Source organism: Drosophila gunungcola, unplaced genomic scaffold (genome assembly GCF_025200985.1).
Source record: "Drosophila gunungcola strain Sukarami unplaced genomic scaffold, Dgunungcola_SK_2 000001F, whole genome shotgun sequence".
Classification (NCBI taxonomy): domain Eukaryota; kingdom Metazoa; phylum Arthropoda; class Insecta; order Diptera; family Drosophilidae; genus Drosophila; species Drosophila gunungcola.
In genome coordinates this window covers 15,518,154-15,543,736 of record NW_026453197.1, presented here as the reverse complement: position 1 = coordinate 15,543,736, position 25,583 = coordinate 15,518,154, and the positions used below count along the sequence as shown (strand labels likewise).

The 25,583-nt window shown below is 39.3% G+C and overlaps 1 protein-coding gene across 1 annotated transcript in view; it reads left to right on the top strand.

The window, feature by feature from the left end:
• LOC128262129 (centaurin-gamma-1A) overlaps window positions 1-25,583 on the top strand; it is a 56,688-nt gene that overhangs the window by 24,822 nt on the left and 6,283 nt on the right. The window contains 1 exon segment of the mRNA XM_052996211.1: window positions 23,513-23,745. Within this exon segment, the coding sequence (XP_052852171.1) occupies window positions 23,513-23,745 (233 nt within the window).

Genomic DNA, 25,583 nt, shown 5'->3' with positions numbered 1-25,583 from the left:
GATTCCCCCTTGTCAAACTAATCTGAAATGCATGCAAATGAGAGCGAACTACAATTGACAAATGGCATTAGGCTTTGATAGCCATTAAGTCCACTCAACGGTCAGTTGAGTAATCAATCAAACTCACAGAATTGAGCCACAGCCCCTCGCAACTGGGACGCGAACGAAAGTTGGCCGTTGGTAAACTGACTCACTGACTGACCGTTCAAGTCCAGTTCCACCCCTGAAAAGCGTGCTGCAATTTAAACTGTCTGCGCCTGCGCTTCGCTTAAAATCCTTTACAGGATACGCGGCGGCGGCGCAGGACACGCGACTTGGGCAGTTCATTAAAATAAAATGCAAGCCTTGTAATGAGGAAAATGCAGCGTAATGAAATTAATGCGAGCACGCAAGGTCCGAAAAGAGTGCGAGCTACAGCTATATAGTCATATACTATATGGCAGGAATAGGGGACCAACTGGACTGCCCGCTGCTCAGGCATGTGCAATGTCGGAAGTCGAAATGCCCATCATCCCTCCATTTGGCATACGTATTTGTCAAGTGCCGCGCTATTTTTTGCACCTTGACTCGACGAACGGCCCGCATAAATGGAACATTTTCGCTAAAAATGTTACCACTCAGCGTGCAGAAAGTGCACTCATTAGTTCTAGTTTGTTTAGCCAGGACAATGCTTCCGGCATATATGCAAAAAAAAAAAGAAAGAAAAGAAAATGAGGTAATAATATAAACGGGAGCATTGAGTAGATTGCGGTGTGTGGAACGTGCCGGATCTATGAAAATGTGGGCTTTACATTTGCCTAACCGAAAATCCTGTTCGAATAATAAGCCCACACAAAACTAGGACCACCATTACACAATCAAGGTGTCAAATAAAAATGTCAAGTTTATGGACCACGCGGCGATCGCCACTAATCTGTCAACAAAGGTGAATCGAGGCATTTCCTGTTTCCCGATCAACCCCTTTTTTTGTGTTGGTTGCTGTATTGCGTGTCCTTGTTCCGGACTCACGGACTCACAGGCTGACTTACTGACCGAAGGACGCCCCGACAGGAGGCAGGACTGCTCTGTTGTGTTGGTCGGCTGTCATAATTAAAATATGACGCGTGTCTCGTGCACAGGACAATTGCTCGACGGGGTGAGGGGCTAGAGCGGTGTATCCTGGCAGTTGCCAGTCGTCCAGTCGTCCATTCGACACGCAAACATCAGCAACAGAAGCCGCATGCCGACCTGGTCAATGGTCTATGCTATATAGTAAATATGAATATGGCCGGCCAGGCAGTCATTGTCCTGCAACTGGGACAACTGCAGCAAATCGCTTTTAGCATGCGCCAATTATACAGATTGTAAACGGAAATTGCCGCAAATCAAAAGTTATTATGCCTATGAAATGGCTAAAGAAAATGTTCCTTTTTTGTAAACGAAGCCGAAGAGTGTGATGGACATATATATGCGGCAAAGGACAAAGTTGATTGCGGCAATTTAGATGTCGCCCGATTCGGCATACCAGCAAAGTAGAAGGTTGGGTCAGCGAGACTTGGATAGGTATAGGTCGTAATTGGACTTGCAAATGAGGTGTGATTCATAAAACAAACGATGTCTTAATGGACAGTGTACGTCATTTTTTACTGCTTGGTTAGACTTGATTTATAAAACGCTTAAAATAAAAATGATATAATATCCAGTTATTTAAATATGAACTAATAAAGAAAATGATAAATAATAAAAATGATGAAATATCAAGTTTAGAAACTGAGAAATTTTATGAAAGATAAATAATTGTATAAATTAAAATCACTTTTTTATTTTTTTTGAGGCTATATGCAAAAAATGTTTTTAAAACAAAATAAATAGGTAGATTAAATATTAAATTGATTGCCTTTTTATATTTTATTGTTTCTAAAAATTACAAATTCAACTCTTTAAGTCTTACAATTATCTCCCCAACAAGTCACAAGCTTACAATTTAGGACCTCCTCTTTTAAACACCTTATATATGACTATCCCATTAAAGCATACTCCGGACTTAGCTGGTTAAAGATAATGCTTTCATGGCACACTTTTGGGACACAAACAATTAGTTTGCATAATGCGTGTTTTACTTTACAGTTGAGTAGGGCAAAGGACCTCCTCGCTCTGGTCAACGGCAGCTGTAATAATCATAACAAACCCGCAATGGCCTATCAGTGGACTCATCTGCATACGTTTTTATTCATCACTTTCACCGACACTTTCCACACCAGCAGACCAGAGATGAGATGCTTTCAATCCTGCAGACCAACAGCTGCCGACCCAACTATGACCTAACCACCCAGACCAGCACTTTGAAGTAGGTGATGTTTATGCAAACATTAAAAGGAAACCAAACCAAACGGAGTGATGGAATCGGGCTGGATGGATGGACGGATGCTGGGCAGTTGTGTTTGCTCGATGATTTTCCATAACTGATGCTGCGGTGGACATGAAATTTCACAACATCAAGATATGAGCTTTGAATTATCTCAGATTGCCCCGAGGGATGAGCTGGGCGATGGAACGTGTCTCTTTGATAAGCGAAAAAAAAAAAAAAACATAAAATAAATAATTCCGAGGTAAAAACGTGCACGGCATTTGATAAGGATAAGCTGCGTTGTTAGGGGTTCCAGTTGCAACCCTTCCTCCGCTAATGAGCACACTTGAGCGAGTCACGGCTGCATTGTTTGCCCGGTCCGCTAATGAAGAGCGGTGGAGTACTGGTATCCGCTTGCAGGACTTCCATTGCATTGTCCTTTCGCGACAAAAGCGACGCATGTCCATCAAGTTAAATCACACAAAACGACAGAGCGCGGGGTTGGAAACTAAATCCCAAACCAGAACTCAACCCGCTCATCCAGTTATCCTTTGTCCCGAACGCAGATCCTTACCCTAACTTTCAACCGGACAGCTTTAAATGGTGTTTTTCTGTTGGTGTTTGCTGCATTTTTAATGCCGTGTAAACTTTATTGTTTAATTGCCTTTTTTTCGTGGGTTTTTGTCCTTCCTTCCTCCCTTTGCAATTGCACTTTCAATTTCAATTATTTTAATTACGCCGCGAGGGAATTTGTTCGTTTCGTGGATATAATTAACTAATTTCCAGCGATTTGTCAGTGGAACCCGCAATTATGCATTAGGATGACTGGCCGAAAAAAGGACACGCGTCATGTGTCCTGTGGACAGTAGTCGGAAAAACCTTTCTTGTGGTGGTTTTTCCTCCTCCTTTTTTTAGGGGTAAAAGTATCAATTGCATGTCTTTTTGTGTAGTTTAGGATCTCTGTATCATAAAGCCTTATCGCATGTCCAAGAAGTCAACTGGCAAGCCGCAAGATAAATGTGACGGTTTCAGAGGGTTGCATAATGTTCCTCAGATGTCCCGCAAGATCTTGACAGTGAAAAATTCTACGCAGAAATGATCCCCCGATCACAGGCCTCGTTTCTCTCCGCCTTTTGATTGATTTGGCAAACAAATTTGCTACATTTTTGGCACTGAAAATTCCCTTTTCGCATGAAAAATGGGTTTTCTTTTGGCAGGAATTGAAATTTCTTTCTTTTTTCGGGCAATTTGTTTGCAATTTTCAATGTTGATTTAGGTTACTGCGGGGTGGCTACGGGAGAATGGAAAATTTGGAATGGATTTCCTCCTGAATAGCTGATATTGAATAATTTACTGTAATTTATTATAGCCCAAAGATATATCAAAAGCAGCTTCTCATGAGTCTAATTAATTTCATTTCTTTTTTTTTTTTTGCAGGTAAGCTCGATTGCAGCAATTACTTACTCAGAGATTTGAATATTTTTAGTCACCCCGTGACTCACAACACTTATGCATTTACAATCGATTTTCTTAAATACTGATGTCATTGGACAAGCTTACTCAAAGGTTGTATTTATTGTATGAAATCACCAATTATCCATAGTCGATTTCAGCAAGCAAAAGGAAAAAAAATGCGTACCTACATAAATTCTGTGGCAAAATTATCTGCCAAAGACAGCCGCAACAAATCCTCTGAGAAAAAAAGTGAACAACTTGGGATACTTTTCTGCTCTGGTAATACGATCATAAAACCGTCATCTGATCTCACAACACCACATAAAAAAGAGAAAGAAAAAAGAGAATTCGCATCAAAATGTCAGAATCATTTTTACAATATTAAATTTTGCACGCCATTTAAAAATTGCATCCCCCAAGACTGCAAACCTTGAGAGATCTGCCAAAAAGGATTTGCCGTTCCACCCCTCAAAATTATTGGGCCAAAAAAATAATAGAAGAGGAACGAAATTCAATTTATGTCCAAAAATATTGGAAACATTTTTATTTGATCTTCTTTCTTGCGAAATTCTTACCCCTACTTAGTACGATTTCCCATTTGAACTTTGACCGTGTCCTGGTTCTGGAAAAGAAAAATCACTCGAGCGCGCCTTGATTTCGATTGAGCCCACCAAGATCTGGTAGAGAAACACCCAAAAAAAACTATACTTTTGAAATTTTAATTAATTTTCATGTGATCGACATTCGACCAGGAAACAAATTTGCTGCAGTACAAGTAGAAAGAAAAAGATGGGATAGCTTATTTAATAAGAGATAGTCAAGTAAGAGGATAGAAATTGATAGTGTAAATATAGAAATTTTAAAAAACAAAAATGTATAATGATTAGGTCATATTTTCTTATTACAATAATTCTGGAAAACCTTTAACAAATGTCTTTCTAAAATGATTTTTATTCCAAGAAATTTAAACGATTTAAGATTTCATACCCATACCCCCTTTGCTTTTTATGCATATTCATGTAACCCAATTCGTTAAACTCAATTACCACTTAGCATATTCAATTATCATTTTCGCATCTAATTTTAGAAGGCGCTTTCGAATACGAATATGACGTTTCGCATATCGCTGCTTACACAATATACTTCGATATTTAGCCCCCCTAAATCCATCAACAAACAGTTTCAGAAAGATGTTTGTTTCGCGGCCTGTAACAATTGTGATGCGTTATTTACAGAAATAAATTAAACAGAAAATAAGTAAAAATAGGAAAACAAATACAAGGGCCAAAACACAGCCGCACACCCGCCACCCCGCCCCCTGCCCTCCTCACCCACTGACCCTGAATAAGAACAATTTACGGGCTAGCCTCTCCACACCTCCACTACATGATTTCAGTTCAGTTCAATTCAGTTGAGTTGAGTTCAGTTGCTGGCAACTTGCGTCAGATGTGCTCTTGCCGAATTTACGTATGTAAATAAATGAGTTTTGCATATGAAAGCGAAAATAATTTAATTGTTTCAAGAAACGCAAAAAAGAACACACTCACTTTCAATTTATAATTATATTTCTTGATATTTCGGCATGAATTGGCAGCAGTTCCCGTTCGTCTCCTCTTGTGAAAATTGCCGCAAGGTGAAAAGAAGTGAAAAAGAAGCAAACGATGAAAATTATATTTAATATTTGAGTGGAGTTTGGTACATCAAACGGGCGGAGTTTAGGAAATATACCCTTAAAGCTTTTCGGTTTGCTAAAGAATTTGAAAGATTTAGGCACAACTTGGAACAAATATAACACTTTGAAGTATATTTTGAATTTGAGTTATATTTTTAACTTAAAAAACAAGTTTACAAATTTGTTATTAGTTAAGTATTTAAAAATAAGAAATGTAAAAATATCATTCAAAAACATTGATTTTTTATCGCGAATGTTATAATAATCTTAATGAAAAAATTAATTACAATTTACACAACATTGATGCTTTTAGTAAGTTTGAGTATCAAATTAAATTAATTATTTTTATCAGGCAATTATTGAATAAAGAAAATAAACTCTTTTTTAACAATTTTATTTATAATATTCATCTAAATTATTCATGTCTTTAAAGAGTGTCAAAGCATTCTACTTTTACAATTTATTGTATACTAAAAATCTTCCTTTGGAGCACAAAATTGAATTTTCCTGCTTCTCGCCTTAGGCAACTCCCCAACTTAGTTTTCTGTATTTTTTTTGAATATGGGTTCCTGAAGTTGAGGAGCTAAGAACGAAGTTTTGGGGCTGCCACAGAGATACAAACCGTGCTCCCTCGTTCCTTCAACTTCATCCACATAATCATCCCCACCGTTTCAACGGTACTTAACATATTTGCATTAGCAAGCGGACCCCCACAAACAGATACAGATACACACGTTTAGTACACAAAAATGTACATGTTTTTTAGGTATTCTCGGTATTCATATGTCTGCATTTGATGGAGCAGGGTTTTGGGATTTGGGGGCAAGCATGTCTCTGCAGGCTGGGCCATTAAAATTATTGATTTTCTGCCGTCTGCAATTCTGCCCTTTGGCCAGAACACAGTTAACCCGCTCGTCGCCCCGCTCCATTTTTCCCCCATGGAACGCCACATTTAAATTAATCAACTCAATTTGCGTAAAAGTGCAATGTGGAGAGTGGCGACAACGAACGCTGATTATGGGAACAGACAGCGACGTCAATTTAAAGGAAAGAAGGGGAAGTTCTCCTTACTTTTCTCCCTTCAGTGGCCGTAACTCTTCGTACCCTAATAATTATGTCATGTCTCGAGAAAAATCGCCGTGCTCCTGTTCCCTGGGCAATTTCATGGATTTCACAAATTTCGCTAATGTTTCTTTCACGCTTCATTATTGAGGCTCGTAAAAAATTGGCAATTGCACGAACTTGCCAAAACCAGAAGGAATATTTTCGAAGAAATTATGAATTATTAATTATGGCAAGGGTTTTAAGTGAGACTCTCCACTGCACCCCTTTGTGGGCCATGTCCAATGTGTAAGCGCATTTGGGCGTGAGAACTAATTCGCTTGTAATTGCAGCCGAGGAAAATGGAAAATGTAAGGTTGGGCCCTAGGGTTCAAAACTGTAAATGACTTTCCATGCAAATTATGAAAATTATGAATACGAAATTAGTTTTGGACGATGAGTATTGAATGAAATTTGCCAAAGGAAAGCAGAAGCTAATACTTTTGTTATCCTTTCTTGTAATTCTCCTAATCCTTTGATGACAACCATTTTTGCTTACTTTTATTTTATTAAACTTTCTGTTTCGATCAGGCCATAGTTTATTTATAACTTTGGGTAAGAGAGATTACGCAAAGAATGTGTTTAAAAAAGACCAGCGAAACATTCATTTGAAATTTTGGAACAAATCATGAATCATATTTCCGACCGCACGAAGACATGTGAGAAGCGATTGCTGACCCACTAAAAAAACGCTCATAAAAAATGTATTTCCATTGCAAATGAGACATAGTTCCTCCCTTCTTCACTTGTTTCCTTTCTTTTTTTGCATAGCAAATCAGAATATTAAATATAATCAAATAAACTTCAAATGCACTCAACTAAATCAAATAAATGGGTTGTCCATACATCATGACAAATCGTATGCTTCCGCCTCCAACCCTCTGAGGACCTTATTTTTTGGGTTGGCAGGGGGGGTGTCAAAGTCACCACAATGAACTTTACTAAGCCCGGCAAATATTGCCCAACAAGCTCCGAGTGGGTGGACGGACTCCTGCTAAAGTATCAAATGTCAGTGCAGGGGTGCAGGATTCGTGGTTGGCCATTGCCACGGAGGGAGGACTAATTTGTTTGCAGATACAACCGAGCAGGGTTGTAGTCTACAGGATTCGTTCTCAAAAAGGGGTTTTTTTGTTTTCTGAAAATAGTTACAAAACTATTTTTAGATTTCCGACAAAAACTATCAGTTTTTCATTTTGGGAAACTTAATTCAAAATTTAATTTTGTTTTTACTAGTTATTTATTAGAAAATAAAATATTTTTTATTTCAAGTTTGTCTTGGGAGCTTTTTTTACTAGGGCAAAATTTTGTACACTAAAAGTTTAAACATGTAAATTTCCATTTACTATTTTTTAAAAATGTATAAAATACAATTAACTACTTAACTACTTATATATTTAGCTAGGTTAACCTTTTCCACTCCATCTACACCCTTGACCAAAAAATTTGCAGGCAATTAAAATCGCTAACGAATTGCTCTTGTGTGAAAGAGGAGGAGATCTGGGCAGGAGCTGGGGGAACACCAGGAACACCCTAAAGCCACATCAACCGTGGCACCCTCATGTTATAATTAGCCCGCGGCTGTTTTTCGGAGGGGGTGTAGAACTTGCCACTAGATTGAAAGTTTTTAACCCTTAAATCACAAATAGCAGTTTTATTAACGTCATTAAAGTTACTATTTTTTCCTTGGCTCTTTTTATCTCGATGATTTCATTCGGGGGCTAACCGAGCTGAACTGGGACAATTGAAATGGAAAGTGTCGCACATGCCAAAGGGCAGAGTTTGACCCACCCACAAGTGCAACCCCCTGGCGAATACGTTGTTGCGTGGTTCTCGTGCAACATTCTTCAATGAAATCTGGGCAGGTCGGCGAGTCCCGGGGAGAAATCCTCGCGGGGTGCGACCCAGACGGGCGCGCCCTTTTGCCAGCCGCGTCTTGTGTCGCAGGTTGATTAGAAATTCCATTAAAATTCCATAAAAAAATGTACGTACAGTGGCAGCCACTCCCAGCTCCTGTTTTCATTACACTTATAAATAGAGTGTTTAGCAAAGAAAATCATTAATGTACAACATTATTTATCATTTTTTTTCATTAGACGTAAAAACATTTTGTCATTACACTGCATTAAATATTAAACAGTGTAAATATTCCCTGTTTAACACAAAATAATTAAATTTAATTTTTAATGAATCTCTTACAAGTAAGAAATAAAAAATATAAAAAACATTAAAAATTAAAGCACTTTGTTGTTGAAGAAATAGTAATTATATTTATAGGAAAAATGTTTGTTTACCGTAACCTTGCTAAAAACTTGAACTTCAATAAAATTCTGAATTGTTTTCATGATTTGTTAGGATTTTTTTTCTCATTTTTTCATCCTGTCTTTGTTTTTTTGAGTGCTTAGTTTTTCTTTTGAGGGTGGTTTATATCTGAGGAAACCCACCCACCCAAATCGGAATAGCAACTTCAAGTTGCACTGCAATCGAGTGCGATGTCTTGCCATCAATGGCTGTACATCCCTGCTTTTACTTCCCGAACGCCCACCTACTCTGCTGATTTGTATTTCAATGTCGCTTGCCGCTGCTGATGTCGTCTAATTAAGTCGCAAAGTGTGTCCCTGCTTGGGATTCGGATCGGGTTGGTTGGTTGGATGGTTGGTTGGTTGCTCCGGTTCTCCATGGGCCGGTAAAGTGCGGAGTGTGGCCCCGATAAGTGAGTCGAGCAAAAGTGGCGAGCGTGTCCAATTATCGACCATATAATGCAGTTCACGTGTCGCTGGCTGCTTTCGGGATTCGCATTTTAAGGCAATCTATGCGGGAATGGTGGAGATGTAATCTGAAAGCAAACTGCAGTTTTGTTATTCAACAAAAGGTTATAATTTATATTAAGCTTTTGATAAACTGGGGCAACACAGATGATCTTGGGAATAAGATAAAACGACTTAGGTTTGGTTTTTGCTACTAATTTGTGGATGTGTCAAATTCAGAAATAAAACCCCTGCCAAAATATGACTCAGGCAATTTATAACTTTACTTAATTTACCAGCTAATTTCTATAGTTTAATGCAATCATATGCAACGAAAATATGTTAATTTTGCGTGAAAAGCCGTATGTTATAACACTAAATCAATGAGGAACTGGTAGCCATGCTAAATTTACACCTGATTGCATATACAAGTTTAATCCCTGCTCTTCACTGACCACTCTGCGTGGCAGCTTCCATGAAATTTCAGTTTACACCTTGTGCATTGGCACATTGCATAAAACAACAATCGACAAATTATTGTGCATGATAAAATACTGTGAGCACATGTTCGATGCTTAAAATGCCCGACAGCATCTCGCTCTGTAGGAAGTGAATTCGCATAATAACAAAAACAATACGGGTGGCCCCAAGCGGCCCACTAACCGAAACCCCAGCTAAAAACAATAACCACAAAACGCTGTCTGCACAGTTTCCACGGGGCGGAAGTTGAAGTTGGAGGAGGTGGAAATGCACAGGTCTTCCATGAGCAGTATCCCCCCAGCAGTATTATCTCCTCATGAGCATCATCAGCATCATCATCGTCAACAGCGGCAAAATGTTTATTATTGCATTTTGATTTCCGTATGATGTTTTCTTTATAGCTTCACTCTTTACGTCACCGGTTTCTCTTCGACCCTCTCTTTTTTGCGTCATCATCCCCAAAGTGAAAAACATTTTGGTTTTCCACTCGCTCTAATTTCGTATTTTACATAGCGCTGTTACTGTTAAACTTATCCGAGCCAGGTACTATTGATATTGATCTCACATTCTTTTACAGCTCTTATATTAGATCGTGTTTTATTGGCCTTTATTAGCTTGCTTTGTCTTATCGTTAATTGAGCCTTATAATAATTAAGACTGTAAGCAAGCATTTATTTTTAAAAGCACTGAATCAGTCACAAATTGCGTTGCAGCCAAATTAAAATGCGGCGTTCTTAATTTTTTATACACAGGGGTACCGTGTAGGGTGTAGGGTGTATTTAATTTCTCAAATCTTAAACTTTTAAATTACAATTTTAAGGTGGCTTTTTATTGGTCTAGATATCATACCTGGACTAAGATAAGGATCGGAAATGAATAGTTTTGTGCAATGGATGGAGCAATACCAATTTAAACTTCTATAAATGTTTTGAATATTTTGAGTGATCCACCTGAATAAAGATCTCAAGATTTAAGTTTATGAAATATTATAACAAGGCCCGATTAAAGCGTTCTTAATTGTTTTTTCTTTGCCCATAAATGGTGCAAAGTTGTTGGGTGGCTTCCGGAAGCCGGCGTATTATGTTTCGAGTATCAGCAACAAGCTGTCAGGGAAACCGGACTCCCTTACCTTTTGGTTTACCTGCTGTTTACCTCCGTTTTCCACTGCAGCTGCTAACAGCACGTGGCAACAGCAACAGCTGCTGTTGGCTAACAGAGCCCTGTTATTCGTTAACCCTCTGCCAGTGCGTTGGGGTGAGTGCGAGCTCTCCTCGACTTGGACTCTCGCATTCGGTTCCGAACCAGCACTCGATGTAGACGTTCCGCGCGGACACTCGATTTTCACCAGTTTTATCTGCGTTAGGGCCCTCGCGTACATTTTCGCGTAATAATTTCGGCTTGACATTTTTTTTGGATACTTGATGAAATACCGTCATCAATAACAAATTACTTGCGGCAGCAGCAAATCGATGTCGTCAGTTGTATAAATAAATACCAACAATAAACAAATATTTAGCCAGAGTTTTTGTGCTTTCAATGCAAAGTGACCAAATGTGTTAGTCATCATACAGTTTATTTATGTGCTAAAATGCAAATGCAAAATCACAAGACCAAACAAGTTCCTAAAATGTGGCAAAGGAAGCCAATAAGTGCAAATAAAAATAAATAAATAAACGAAGCGCAGCAAGGCAAGGCGTACAAAAAGGATTACACCAGATAAACAACACAGAAGCGGCATAAAAATAGCAAACGCGCAAAAAAAAAAAGACTTTTCATTGCCAACACGCGCAGAAAGCAGCAACAAAAACAGGGCCAAGAAAAGCCGCCAAGGGAGAAGAAGCAACAGTTGAAGCAGCAAAATGTTGGCGGTTAAGAATTTCTTTCTGCCAGAGCGGGCCAAAGCTCCGGAGACTCCTCAGCGATTCTCCCGGATGCCAGAAGCCTTTCTTCGCTCCATCCGAAGACGATCCCTGAGGGTTAAGAGGGCCAAGAGCCTGGTGGTGCCCGATCGCAGCGAGAAACGTAAATCAGGTGAGGTACAGTGTCGACGTAAAGCGACCAATATGGGAAATAAAGGGTTAAGGTTCACAATAAAAAGCTTTATTATTTGATATCTTTGCATAACTCTTTAACAACATTATACAACTTATTAGAGTTAGGTCTCTAATGCATTGCAAATTCATTGCAAACTTAAAAATACTTTTAATGAAGTCAACAATAAACACCTTAAAAGCTTAAATATATATCACTTGCTGTAAATTAGACCCCTCATAAAAAATGCCATTTTTATTTAACACCACTCAACAGCTTTTCCCACAGTTTTACCTTAAGTACACCCCTTTTGCAGACCTTGTCTCCTAATCACCATTAACCAAACTTAAGCCTTTCTCACACATTTATTTCGCCACTCATACTCATTAGATTTTGGGTTAATTAGTTTATTATAACTCAAAAATGATTTAAGTTTTTTTTTTCTTGCAATTTCGTTAATTACATCAGTCGAAACAAGAAAAATCGTAAACCGATGACCTTGCGCAAGCTTTATTATAAACATTTAATGTGCAACAGTCCAAATAAACTTTTATTTAACTCTATTAAAGTGTACAAAAAATAGAGGGAAAAAAGTTGCAACCTTTTGAATATGGCACATCGCGTGTCATGTGTCAAAGTGTGAGGCAAACTTGGGGTGTTGTAACCAGCCACAACGAAATGAATGCAATTTGGCATAGTTTCACTCCGATACTTCCTCAGTTCCGACTCAACTTTGGGCTTTATTATGCCAAAGTTATGACAGCATTATGTCTTACTTTTCAAGCTTTTTTGCATGCAAATTACAACTACACAAAAGTTTGCCAAACTTCTTTGTTTCTATTAAAAGCGTGAAACAGAGTGAAAGGTCGATAAAAAATAAGTAGAGAGCGAAAGTGAGGGGGTAAATACAAAGGGATTCCGATTTTGGGGAAGGTATGGGTTTTGTAACACTGACTTACATTCGTTTTGTTCGACATTGACTTCCAGTAGCCGTGACAACGGAACAACGAAAGTTTGTCTACCTCTCACTTTGGCACTTAGCATGCAATTATCGATTCTCGAAAAATGCGGGCCTACGAAGAAGCCAAACGAAAGTAGCATTGACACATTGCAATCAATGCCACTTAATGACGTCAATCGTAGGCAGGATGGGTGGAAGGTGCCAAGTACAGAGGCGTTTCGATGTCCCTGCCTTATCGCGGGCATTAATCGGTTGGCTTGTTAAGTATCCGACACGTTGCGATGCTTAAAGATGGGATACAGGCTAGAGAATTGACGAGAGTCGGTCTTGGGATTTGAAAAATGTGTCAACTGGTTCTTACCAGCAGAGATCTGGGCAAGAGATTGTGTTGATGGATCTGTGAGAGATTATAAGCGGTTACACTTTAATATATCATCTGCTCAGGCGATGAATCACCGCGGCTGCATATATAAACTTTTCTTTATTGGACTATCAGAAATAAAAGTTTACAAAAATACAAAATTATGCCAAGTTTTTGCCAACTCTTAATGTCTTATAATACAGAATGCGGTTTAAGTTCTACAAAATTGTATATCTTCCATGAATTTCCATGCTTTTTATACAGTTTGCATCAGAAATTCTCTTTTGCGATGGCTCATCAATAACGAAATAACATCGTCATGTTTTAATACTTTTCATTCCTCGTTCTTTGGAAACGCATACCACTAGTAACATTAAGTTTAATCTATCCCTTTGCCGATCATTTTCTATTTTTAAAGCAAAATGATTACTTCTTTGCTTCATTGCAATTTGCAATTTTCATGCTGCCACGCATTCTTGCATGTGTGTGCAAATAATTTTCCTGATCGCCTCATTAATTTCTACTCAAATTGCAAATTCCATTCGGAATCCCATTACTGTACAATGTTTCAGCGTGTGTTCTATTCTTACTTGTGTATTTGTTTATTTTTTTTGCTGCCCCTATTGGGGCCTCAAGTCGCGCCATGTATTGATAAGATAAGAAACGGACGGACTGTTCTATGTACATGATTTATAAATAAGTTAAATGTGTTGCTATTTATTTCCGTTCATTCACTTTGTTTAATTAAAAAAGCGTCTCTAGCCTATACCAACTGAGATAGGTGGAGATAAGTGTGGAATACGAAATACCTGCGATTCCGAAATATTAGAGCCCATATGCTCCAATTTCCTATTCAACTGACAGTTCTGTGACTTTTCAAAGACCTTGACAGCCTTTTGCTCCCCTCTGGTTTGCTCAAAATCCCCGAAGTATCACGTCAAACGTTGGACAGATCTATAGATGTTATATGGAGGGACTATCGCAGTTTCCAAGCCATTTCAATAGGCAATTCTCTTGACGTTCGCTCACGCAACACTTTTTATGTTTTGTATATTTTTTATTTGTTTTGCTTTTTTTGTTCCTGTTTTTGTATACTTAAACTTTTTATTTCTTTAGCCGCTCGAGCACTCAGCGCTTAGACAAGATAAATAAAGAGTCAACAGCAACAAGAGCGAAATAATACGCTCAACACATTTTGTGCGAAAAGCAAATACATCCAACGAAATTTAGAATGTTTTAACGAAAAAAAAGAGGAGCACATATGATTAAAATTAAAACGCAATTGTATTTGCTGTGGGCAAGCATGAATGTGTGAACTGGTTTCGGTAGCTATATCCACACATCTAGACATATAGTATCTGCATATTGTATCTATGCGGAGATGGTAATCATTTTGATGAGATCATGGCTCGTTCGCTCTGCGACTGGGACAAATGACCCCAACTTGCGTGTGGATATTTGTGGGAAAGCTAAGTTGCCAGTGGCTAATCTGGTCGAAGAAAGTATTCAATTATTTTGTACTTTAATCACAGAAGCATTTTTCGATCCTCAACCCACTCGTTGACCTTTTGTAGACCCACAGAGATGCGGAAACTCTCACGCGTGCCCTTAATTAGTCCCCACAAATTGTGACTTTTATGAGCGATGAAGTCTCAGCATTTGCCAGTTGAATTAATGACCCAGCCTACATTAATTAACCAACCGCCCACCGAGCATAGATCAGTCAGTATTTGGCAAACCTTAAAAGGCAACTAGAGAGAGACTTTTGGTTTTACTGCTGATTTTGGTCAGACCCACAAGCTGAGTCATCAAAACACGACTTGGATTATATATTATATATGACTGTATAGAAGTGTCACTCTTAGATGGTGTCAATCTTGGCGAGACTCTCGAGCCGGCGGCACGCGAGGCGATCAGAGGGAGTTCATCGATCGGTTCCACAATCGGCATAAATCCATTAATCATTCTCCACTTCACGGTCACCGTGAAAACAAGAGACTGGGACGCTTCTCTATATGGTCTTCTCTCTAAATGGTGTTAAGCATATTTCTTATTGCTGCTGCCGTAACGCACGCGCCACCTTTTTAACAAAATGCACCTTTTCTTATTCGGTATCTTTTTAACTGTCCTACACGCCTTATAATTATCTAACGACTTTTCCTCTTTATTTTCCACATTGTCTTTGAAAAGTGAAACCTTTTGGCTAACATGTAATTAATAAAATTTTATGATCTCTCGCAGTAATCATAAAAATATGATAATTTCTTTGCGTATCTCGTTTATGATGTCTCTATCTTGTATGATAATAACATATTATTAATAGCTGAAAATTGAGGCATTTCTTACTGAAAGCAAGTCATGGTTTTTGGTTGGCTAGTTGAGGCAGATGGAATTGTGTTTTTTTGTGTTCATGCAAGAATTTAAACTATTGGGGAAAGTCTTAAAGTTTAAGTGTTTGACATTGCAAAGTTCCCAGAGATCACCCTATAAGCCAATATCACTTCAAGTGGAACTCCATAAAACACTTCCTCTTTCTTCTACACTTTTTCCTCAGCTAATTCCCAAATAGCAATTTAATTTGTTGATCATTTTAACTCTTAGCCTGGGAAAATAGAATCTACACACACGCTTTCGTCCATGACGATATGCATCCAATCCAGACTTACTCCAAAAATAGAATATTCCCAGCCAAGCTGTAGAAACTATTCAAATTTATTTCGACACTTTTAAAAACGACGACCTTAAGTAAATTTGCGTATTTTCAATTAAATCATATGAACACCCCTGTCTCAAGACAATCTGTCAAATGCCAAAGGAAAATGGGGGAAATTTGAATGCATTCGCCTATAATGAGAAAATAGCTGGAAAAATATGCAAATTAGATGACAACCGACACGTTTCAAATGCCGCTTCCGCCTCAAACAGTGGGACACTTGTTGAGAAAACAAAAATACCTATCTATCCACCACCAAAGTGCGTCAATTCAGTAAAGTTAGCTTTGAGTTTTCTCCCCAAATACAGACGGAAAAGGCGACTGACTGGCTTATTGGTCAAAACTCCATTCAGAATGCAAAGTGTATCTAAGCCAAACGATCGAAAATTGAATTTTGAACAGCAGGTTGACCAAAGAGGGATTGCATTTTCGTTTTGCTTTGCCGGCCCTTTGTTTTTTTACAAATCCCAAAGGCCCCACATCCAGTGGTTACTTTTTCCTATATGGCAAACGCATTCAGCAGCGGAAGTTCTTATTTAGGTTTTGTTCCCGCTCCGCTTCAATCTAAGGTTTAATGCCCATTGAAATTCTAATGTGGCGTTGACACCGCCAAATTGTTGATGGCGATGGGGCCGAACGCTCCCTTGTGGCTATACAAAATAATAATAAAATTCCAACATAATTTTTACAATGGCAATTCCAAGGCTCCGTGTGCGTCTGTCGCCGATCATGATCATTAAGTTAAGTATTGTACGTCCCATTTGGAGCCGTGCCCTTCGTTATTGCATTGATTTCCTTTTGGTTTCGGCCTGGCCAAAAGTTCAGTCACACTCAAGTGATTCTCTTCTCGGAAACTTACATGAATCTTACATAACCGGTTCAGGTTTGTTATGTTTTTTGTTTTTCGTATTTTCCTCATCTTATTCGCATTTTCGGTTGCTTTGTGGGTAGTTATGATCTGTCGGTTGCTTCTGGAAATTTATCTCTACACTATCCAACATTTTGCTGCGGGTTTTCTCATAAGATTACCATCGTAAGAGTCATAAAGTATACATTTTAGTTTAAAATGTAATATGTGGGATATGGGACTGTAAAAAGGTGGTTTAAAAGGGTAGGTATATTGAAGAAAAAAAAAATTTGTTAACCGAAAAGATAGTTAATTTGTTGATGATTGGAAAAAGAAAGGGTATGTTAAGATTCGCGCATTTTTTTTATGAATCATATATTTATAAAACCATCTGGGTATATATTTTTGTTTATTTTAATCTTATGTTTTTTCTGTAAATTTTGTTGCACAAAATGTGTAAGTTTTTCCTACAACTGTAACCTGCTGTTGAGTGTAATTCAATAGCCTTCTTACACGAGGTATTGCATTGGCGTCTGACTGATAGCAGTAAGTTTCAGCCAGTTGGTGTATCTTGGCAGAAACACAAACAACAGCTAATGGCCAGCCAGCAAGTCATTGAACCGCAAAAAGACAGTGGGACAAGGCGACTCAGATCGCAGGTACCCACGGGTAAAACTCTTTCAGCACAGAATTTAATTTAATTCAGACGGCCAGGGAAAATGCAACAAATTTCTAGCCTAAGTTGCGAACGCACACGATGCCTGTTTGGGAGACACTTTGGGCCAGGACACTCTCACACTCTGGAGCACCGAAAACACCCATAAATAAGATTGTAATGGACGAAGACTCGTGCGAAAGAACAATGGTCATCATAATTTTTTTTGCTCTGCAAAGAAAAGATGTAAACGAGCTGCTCGGACAATGGCAGATGAGATGAGATTTCTAGGTAACTGGTCAATGGCAAAAACTACCGCTAAGGAGGCTGCCAAAAAAGGAGCGATAAATAGCTCGTGTAGAACGAGGAAAAGTAAAAGTAAGCAATTTAATAATTTGTTGCGCCTGAGCGACTGGGAAAGCGGAAAAGAAAGGAAAAAGTCAGCTGGTCAGTTGGTCAGTAGTCGTAGTAGAGATCGAAGATCGTAGTGGATCGTGGAATATTATTGGCTTTGGCCAGCTGCGTCTTCTCTAATGAGGCGCCTGACCATTCCGAATCGATTTAATTGAAGCGAAATTTATGGGACACAAATGACATACGGAAATCCCTTTCCCAGCTCACAGCAGATTGTAACCATATTTGTATTTTTAGCTAAAAACAGCAATCCCAACCGCAAAGGGAAAACCTCAAAAGCGCAGGACAATCAAATGCTCATCATTGACAATCTCACCGCATAAATATTAAACACAAATACGATTTCAATTTTATTTTATTTGATTTTACGACCGGCCATCAGCCCAGGAGCAGCTGACAATAATAAGAGAAATCCCTGGAAAAATCCCATTTCCCACTGCACTTTTCTTTCATTTTTTCCAGGCTTTCTTCCTTGGATTTTTGCCCGTTCATTGTTTTCGAGACTGGCACTTCATAAATATGTCATATTTAATAGAGTACAGTGAGCTGAGCTACTGAGGAAACGGGAGGAGAGTAAGTGAAAGAAGCCACCACCGGGATATGATGTCCTGCATGTCCTTGCGCTCTCTCACTTGCTTTCTCCTTTCTCCTTTCCTGGCATTGTCAACTTTTGATTGACTCGCACGAGCTGAAAAGATTCTTCAGCCGGGTGTCTTTTTTTTTGCGCTGTTTCTGATTGAAAAAAAATCATGTTTGGGGTGGCGGAAACGATTTTTTTTAAGGAAAAATGAGAAGAAAAAATTTTGTAATTTCTCTGATCGTTGTAAGATGATCTTGGGACAGAGTCATGTCATAAATTTGACATTTAATCGTTTTGGGATGGGAAAAGAAAAATTTACATTTGCCTACATTCTCAATAGAAGCGGGGGAAAATTCGTCATGATTCAATTCTCAATAAGTTAAGCCTATTGAGTAAGGTTAAAATACACGCTCTGATGTCATATACAGGACTCACACATTTCAATTGAAAAGTTTATGGCTCAGATTAGATTGTTTTTGATAAGATTGTTGAGAACATTGAGGAAATAACTTCGTCGTTGAAATTTTCTTGCATGATTTACTGTATTTCCACTGAAGTGCAGTATAGGTAAAATATTTCAACAAAATGTAATGCATTTAAAACGGTTTGTCCATTTATAAAGTTCTTTTGATTTTTCAGTACATAAATAGCTATTTGCTCTAAAACTTCAGCTTGTAATGCAGGAAATTGATTTTACAAATATATGAAGGCTGATAAGACATCACTTTGTACTCGGCACTTCCCTCATTATGGGATTTTCACTGCTGAAAGATAAGAAATCATAGCTTACAGCCAAGTAATTTTTTCTTTATTTGCTTTCTGTTATTTTGTATTATTTTACTGCCGCGTGTTTTGCAATTTACTCTTCCTGTGCGCTGGCATGATAAATGAGTTTCAACACAAAAAAAAGAAACCAATTCAAATTGGCCCCAAAACTGATAAACGACCCAAAAACAGAAAAAAGCGTCAACAAAGAAATCGTCTATGCCTATGCGCATATATATATTTTTGGGTGCAAATGCGAACAAGTTTAGCGAGGAGTAAAAATGGAGTACGACGCTGAAGAACTGGCATCAAGATGCTTTATTACCTGAGCACATAAATCTCTCAGCCAATGACAGCATCCTAAGCAGAGCATCCTTAAGGGATCGCTGAATCGAAAAGGACTTCCCTAACCCTTTCCCTGGCTCACGGGGCGTGGTTTTTTGAGTGTATGGGTTTAACCTTCAACTGTGTTTGGACAGCGAGTTGAATGAAATTGCTCCGCAATCTAATTTATCAAAATCCAGCACATGTTCCATTCCGAAAGATCTTGCTAACGAGAGATCTTCCCATTTATTCATTGGCTGCTGCCATCTGCTCGTCTGTTTGTTTGGATGTTGGCGCATTCGCTAATGATGCGTGAATTTCTGTGTCAATTTGAATTGTTTTTTCCGTGGATTTCTTGTCGATGAAGTCATGTTTTTGCCGCCACCCCCAGGAATATTCATATGGAATTGGCTTGTGTGTGTGTGTGAATGCACGTGACACTGGGCGAATTGTATCTGACGGTTACAGTTTCTGGTACACACCCATCCCATTCTATACTATGCCATTCCATCTCAGGTTGCGTGACGCTGATGGCGAACCTTGAAGTGTCGCAATCATTCGTGCAGAACTTTTCTATGGGTCTCGTCTTCGAAAATGACAACAGTTGGACGACTGGATACCCCCTCAGGTGTACAACTTACTGTTTTGTTTGTTTTGACTTGTAATTAATTGGTTAATGTAACTGTGAGCCCATGAAATTATAGAATAGAATAGAATAGAATCGGGTAGTGTTAAACAAGTAATTTGTTTACAAAAGTTCAGGTTTAGTGCGCCTTAAATAAATAAACAACACTAAATGATTTAATAAGGAATGCCAAAGTAATAATCAAAGTAACTCAAGATCTAGGAACTTGTTACTACTGTTTTATTGTAATAGAAATGTTTGTAAATTTCTGTATTTCTTTCTCTTAACCTTTTGGTTGCCTTTCACTTTATTTATTCGTTATTTTAGTTACCTTTTCCTGTCTGTCTGCAACTTCCTCCTCCTTCGCCAGCTCCTCTGGTAATCTTGTTTGTGCCATCGCCCTTTTTGCCTCGAATCATTTGTGGGCTTTGCTAATTTTCTTTGCCTTTGTTGGGTCGACAGAAGCAGAGGATCAGTAGGAATTGGAAAAGAAAACCATTCTTGCCGGTTGCTGGCAACTTTGCCACCAGTCGCCGTGATCTTCTTTCACTGATCTCTGGGCAAATAGTACAAAAAGAAAGTAAATCTGGTTTTGGAGCAGATGTGCCGAATGTGCCGGACGAGGGCTAAGGAAACGCCAACACCAAGATCAGCTAAAGAACAGGGTGAAGGAAGGGAATTGGTAGAGATGGAGAGATTTATTGCCTTTTGTTGTCCTGCAGATCAGATCTACTATATGTAAGACTGGACACTGTCGACACGGTCAGCCTACCTAAATATTATCGTAGGTTTTTCGTGGGCCAATGCAAATACACAGCTCGCATCCATGTGATTTATTCTCGCCATCGCTATTGCTTTTCATATTTCTATGAAAGGCAGGGCAAATGGAAAAATATTCTTTTATTATGGTTATGGCTTATTAAAATCACATTATTTGACCATTTAGGGGCAAGCCCAAAGTATCAAAACATCCATTGCCATTTGTGGGATCTCTAATTAGCGTAAATTGAGGTTCGGGGTTGCTTTAAACTGTACTCAAGGTTAGCATGTGGCAGCTGGTTAAGGTTAGTTCGGCTTAGCCAAAGCTGTTTATTCAGTTCTTAAGTAACATTATGATGTAGAATGATTACGTGAGACCTATTTGATGTTTTTATCAATTTTCTTGTGGTTTTATGGCCTTGCAAACCATTTGATGACATCTTACAGCTGTATTTGGGTAAAGGATAGTCGTAAACTATATGCGATGACAGTTCTAACTGCTTCTTGTTGTGGCTACCGTAAACAACTAAACGGTTATAAAAATTTTTACGACCATTCCGCTGACAATCCTTGGCGCCTCCTGGTCAAATAGAATTCAGGGATAATATATCCTTTTCCTGGATGCCTGGCACACTTCTTGGTGATAAAACTCATCCTGGTTTTCCAGTTACACTTACAGCTGCTGTCAGTCATAAAACTAAGCTATCTGTATCCTCAAGTTTTGGGTCATAAGGTCAGCTGGTTGTTGGGAAAACATGTTTTCCAGGAGACTTAGATAGGAAATGAATATTTCATATTGTTCGCTAATTAAAATGCTTTACCCACATCAAGAGCTGTAAATCCCAGGCCTTCTTATCGCCTCAATGGCAAAAGTGTATAAACACAAACAAATAAAACTCCAAAAAGAAAGGCCAAACAAATCCCAACCGAGGCAAAACCCCTTTTGGAACAACAACATACACGAACACTTTCTCTCCCTTGATCTGGGCCTAGAACAAGAAATGTAAATTGAAAATTCAGAAATCGAATCTTTTGGGCTCTAGCTAGTTTGCATACGTAATTATTTCGGGAATTTTGACTACGATGGCGACATTTGACATGAGTTTGAGTTACGATCCCGCAGAGATAGAGATGCAGCACTGAGGATTGAGGGATAGTTACAACAAAGGGTTGCCCCTGGGCCCAGCGGTTTGAACTTCACACATAAGCCGATCGCCCCGGATCCCGATTCCATTCTCTCAGGTGATAGTTAACCCCAGACATTTGACATCATTAGTCAAACTTAAAGACGCATTTGTAACTGGCTTGTAACTCTAAGCGCTTTAGGCTAATGACGAGCCATTAATTAGGCGGGATTGTCTGTCTTTCGGTCTGCAATTTGTTACAATTCGAGCACCGATCACTGGGAACCAGTTTACAAACGCCATCTTTGATCCGAAACCCATTTCCATTCTTCTATTTTTTTTAACAAGAAAAAAAAGGCATGCAAATTGCAAAACCGCGCTAATTTTTTCCTGCCATATCGCTTTCAATTGGACTCAACAATTGCCTGTCCAGATTTATTTCGGTGTTTCCAGTATTATACAACAAAAGGCATATTTATTTCGTTTTAATTTGTAATTTTGCGCTCTGGTCAGCAAGGCAAGAGTGCAAACCAGTTGAACTTGTCTTGTCTGAGTCGATTAACAAGCGGCAGGAAAACAAGTTCCCTGTTTCCCTAAGACAACCCCTCCTTGAGACGACACAACCTATCCATATCCATGTCCATGTCCATGTCTGTGTCTTGTCCATCTACCAGTCGGTAAGAAATCCTTCGTGTTTACTTAAGCAGCTCTTAACAACTCATAATAGAGCAATTTTCACGTATACCTCTGCCTGCTTGCAGTAAATCATCGCCCGGCAACCATTCAACTGGTCAGCCATTGTCACTCCTTCTACCCTTCCATGTTCTGGATTGAATAAAAAGGAGTAAGCCCTGCCAAAAGCCTTCCCCTTTGCCTGAAGTGAAATTGATCGTGGGCACTTGGAAATCTAATGGCTCGGGCTTGGCCTGGCCCTCCGCTCTTGGGAAAAGATTTATGGTGGCACCTTGATGGTGTTTTCATTTCGTGCTTAGCACGTAGTCGCACTCGGGCGTGATCCTCCGTAGGAGCAGCAGAAAAAAGCTCTGCCGCAAGCAGCTGGTCCACCTTGATATCAAGTTGCCAGGCATTTCAATTAGCTACCCATTTATGGACCATTTTATGCAGCCTTGAAAGCCCCGAATACCTTAAGTCTGATTGAGTGACTGCGACCTGACAATGAGCTAATTTAAATCAGAAAAGTGTTCGACCAAACTGACAATTTAAAAGCGCCAGACAATTGCCGAAAATTGAAAAGGAAGCTTCCCGGCAAACATTTGTGCTGCTGCTGTCAATCAAGCGAGCAGGCTAAACATATGCTCGAAGGATGATATATGTGTTGCGTTGTGTTAGGGTTTCCTTCGGGGAGCATACTAATTTGCATACTGATGGGAGGATGGTTTCTTGTTCTTGAGCGCTGGAAACTTTTGGCCGCGACATGTAGGTCAAAGGGAAACGGGTTTGGCCTTCCCGAGATCGCTAATTACACTGCTTGAACTTGTTTTTCTTTTTGTTTCCCTTTTCTCCCAATTACTGTAAAACTTAACAAAAATGATAATTTGATGTTTTCCCTTGCAGATTCGTTTGTGAACAGTCAGGAATGGACAATTTCGCGTTCGGTACCCGATTTGAGGCTGGGAATCGTGGGTTCTCTGAACTCGGGAAAATCGGCTTTGGTGCATCGCTATCTCACGGGATCCTATATGCAGGAGGAGTCCCCCGAAGGAGGTCGCTTCAAGAAGGAGGTCTTCATCGACGGCCAGAGCTACTTGCTGCTCATTCGAGACGAGGGTGGAGCTCCCGAAATGCAGGTAAGTCACTGGGGTTTGTTTTCTCTGGTTTTTTGCTCCCCTTGCCATGAAATATTCATGGGAATGGGAAAATGATGTATTGCCGGGGGTAGCACTTTGCCGTCACAAAAATAAAAGTTTGCCGTGCCGTAGACAAATAAATTTTCCCTTATCATCTTGTAAATATTTGAATTGAGGTCAACGTGGGATCAACTGGGAGCATTTCTGGGGGTTGGTTGCCCTTACTCGGTTTTTATTTATCAATATAATTTGATTGAAATGCGCAGAACTTAAGCCTAGAACTTTTCTTTTGAGGCCTGCAGGCATTTAGACAGTTTCACAGTTCTTGGCAACCAATTATCCAAGTTTTCGGCCACTCCACTTTTCTTTCTGTTGACTCTTTTCGCTTTGCACCGAAGTTTGCCTTGACTGCTGGACATTGGGGAGTTGGATGGGTCACACACACACACACGGCATGAGTCACTCGCCATCGAACTTCGACCTTTGGCAGCCTCTGGACTTGTCGCAATGCCAGATAAGCGATTTCAACGTGTCTGCTTTTTGTTGGCCATTATGGCAGAACGTGATGCAGCATCATCATCATCTTCATCTCCTGGCCAAAAGCCAATGAGCCTGGGCCCACGGCATGGCCAAGGGTTAAAAGGTGGTCCAGTAGTCTCAATCAGTCCCAGTTCCAAAGCGAAACACACAATACACACAATGCCCCGAGATTGCTGCCAACCCCTGAGCTGCAGTTGGGCAATCAAAAGTTCCTCCAGCCCCGATCCGAGTGCAATTGAATTCGTCTTTTGTCAATATACGAGACTGGGTAGCGTAATTAAAGGCAACTTAACCACGGGCTATTTACATTTTGAACACGGGGCCTTGACTCATTGATTCCCCCGAGGCTTCTGGTGGCTCAAGGAGCTTTTGTTCGGCTCTCGGCTTTGATATACTCGTATACTACACTATACACTGTATGTGTGCTTTCGCATTTGCATTTGCATTTTCGCAATTGCAATTTTCGCTACCCCATATGACCAAGTTGCTGAGGCCTTCTGCGCCTGCGGCTTAAAGGGTGAAAGTGAGGATTATAAATTTTAAGCTGCTTTTGCTTTTCACTAGTCTCTCTCATTTTTTATTTGCGGTTCTATTTACACGACTCTTGCCCTAAGGGAAGGGTGGAGGGGCGGTGGGTTGTTTAGAGGGGGTTGCTTATAAAAAATGTGCCTGACACGCGACCCTCGAAATCCCAATAATATCCCTATAATCCTTGCTCTAGCAATGCTGACTGACAGTCTTTCACTATTTGCACTCTCCCGTTGTTAGCAATTCTCATTCAAATTTGGAATTTTTTTTATTTCCATTCTTTTATATAATTATAATTATAAGGCTTGGAGAAATTTTGCAAGTCAAGCAGATGATTGACCTAAATTATCGTTGGGATACATAACAAAGGATTAGGGCTTAAAAGGTTTAAAGGGGAACAGTTCTGTTTTGGGAACAGTTTTTGGAGTTACAGTTTTAAAGTCATATTGTTTTTAGTGAACAATTGCTTTATTGCTTTATTGGTAAACATTTTTTTGTTTGCTGTTATATTGCAAAAGATAAGTCTTATAAGTTTTTTCCCCCACTTAAAAGTTTGCAGACAACACAGTCTCACATTAGCATAATTAAAGTTTGAGAGACACTTCAACTAACAAATTTAATACACGATTTTTCGCGCTTCACTGCACCACAATGCAACTTTCTCCTGATGCATATTGCATAATCGTTATAATCGCTGCATGTCAAACTGTCAATCAGCCCTTTCACTTCAGTGCACAAACTCCAGTCGACCCCCACACTTTTGTTACAAT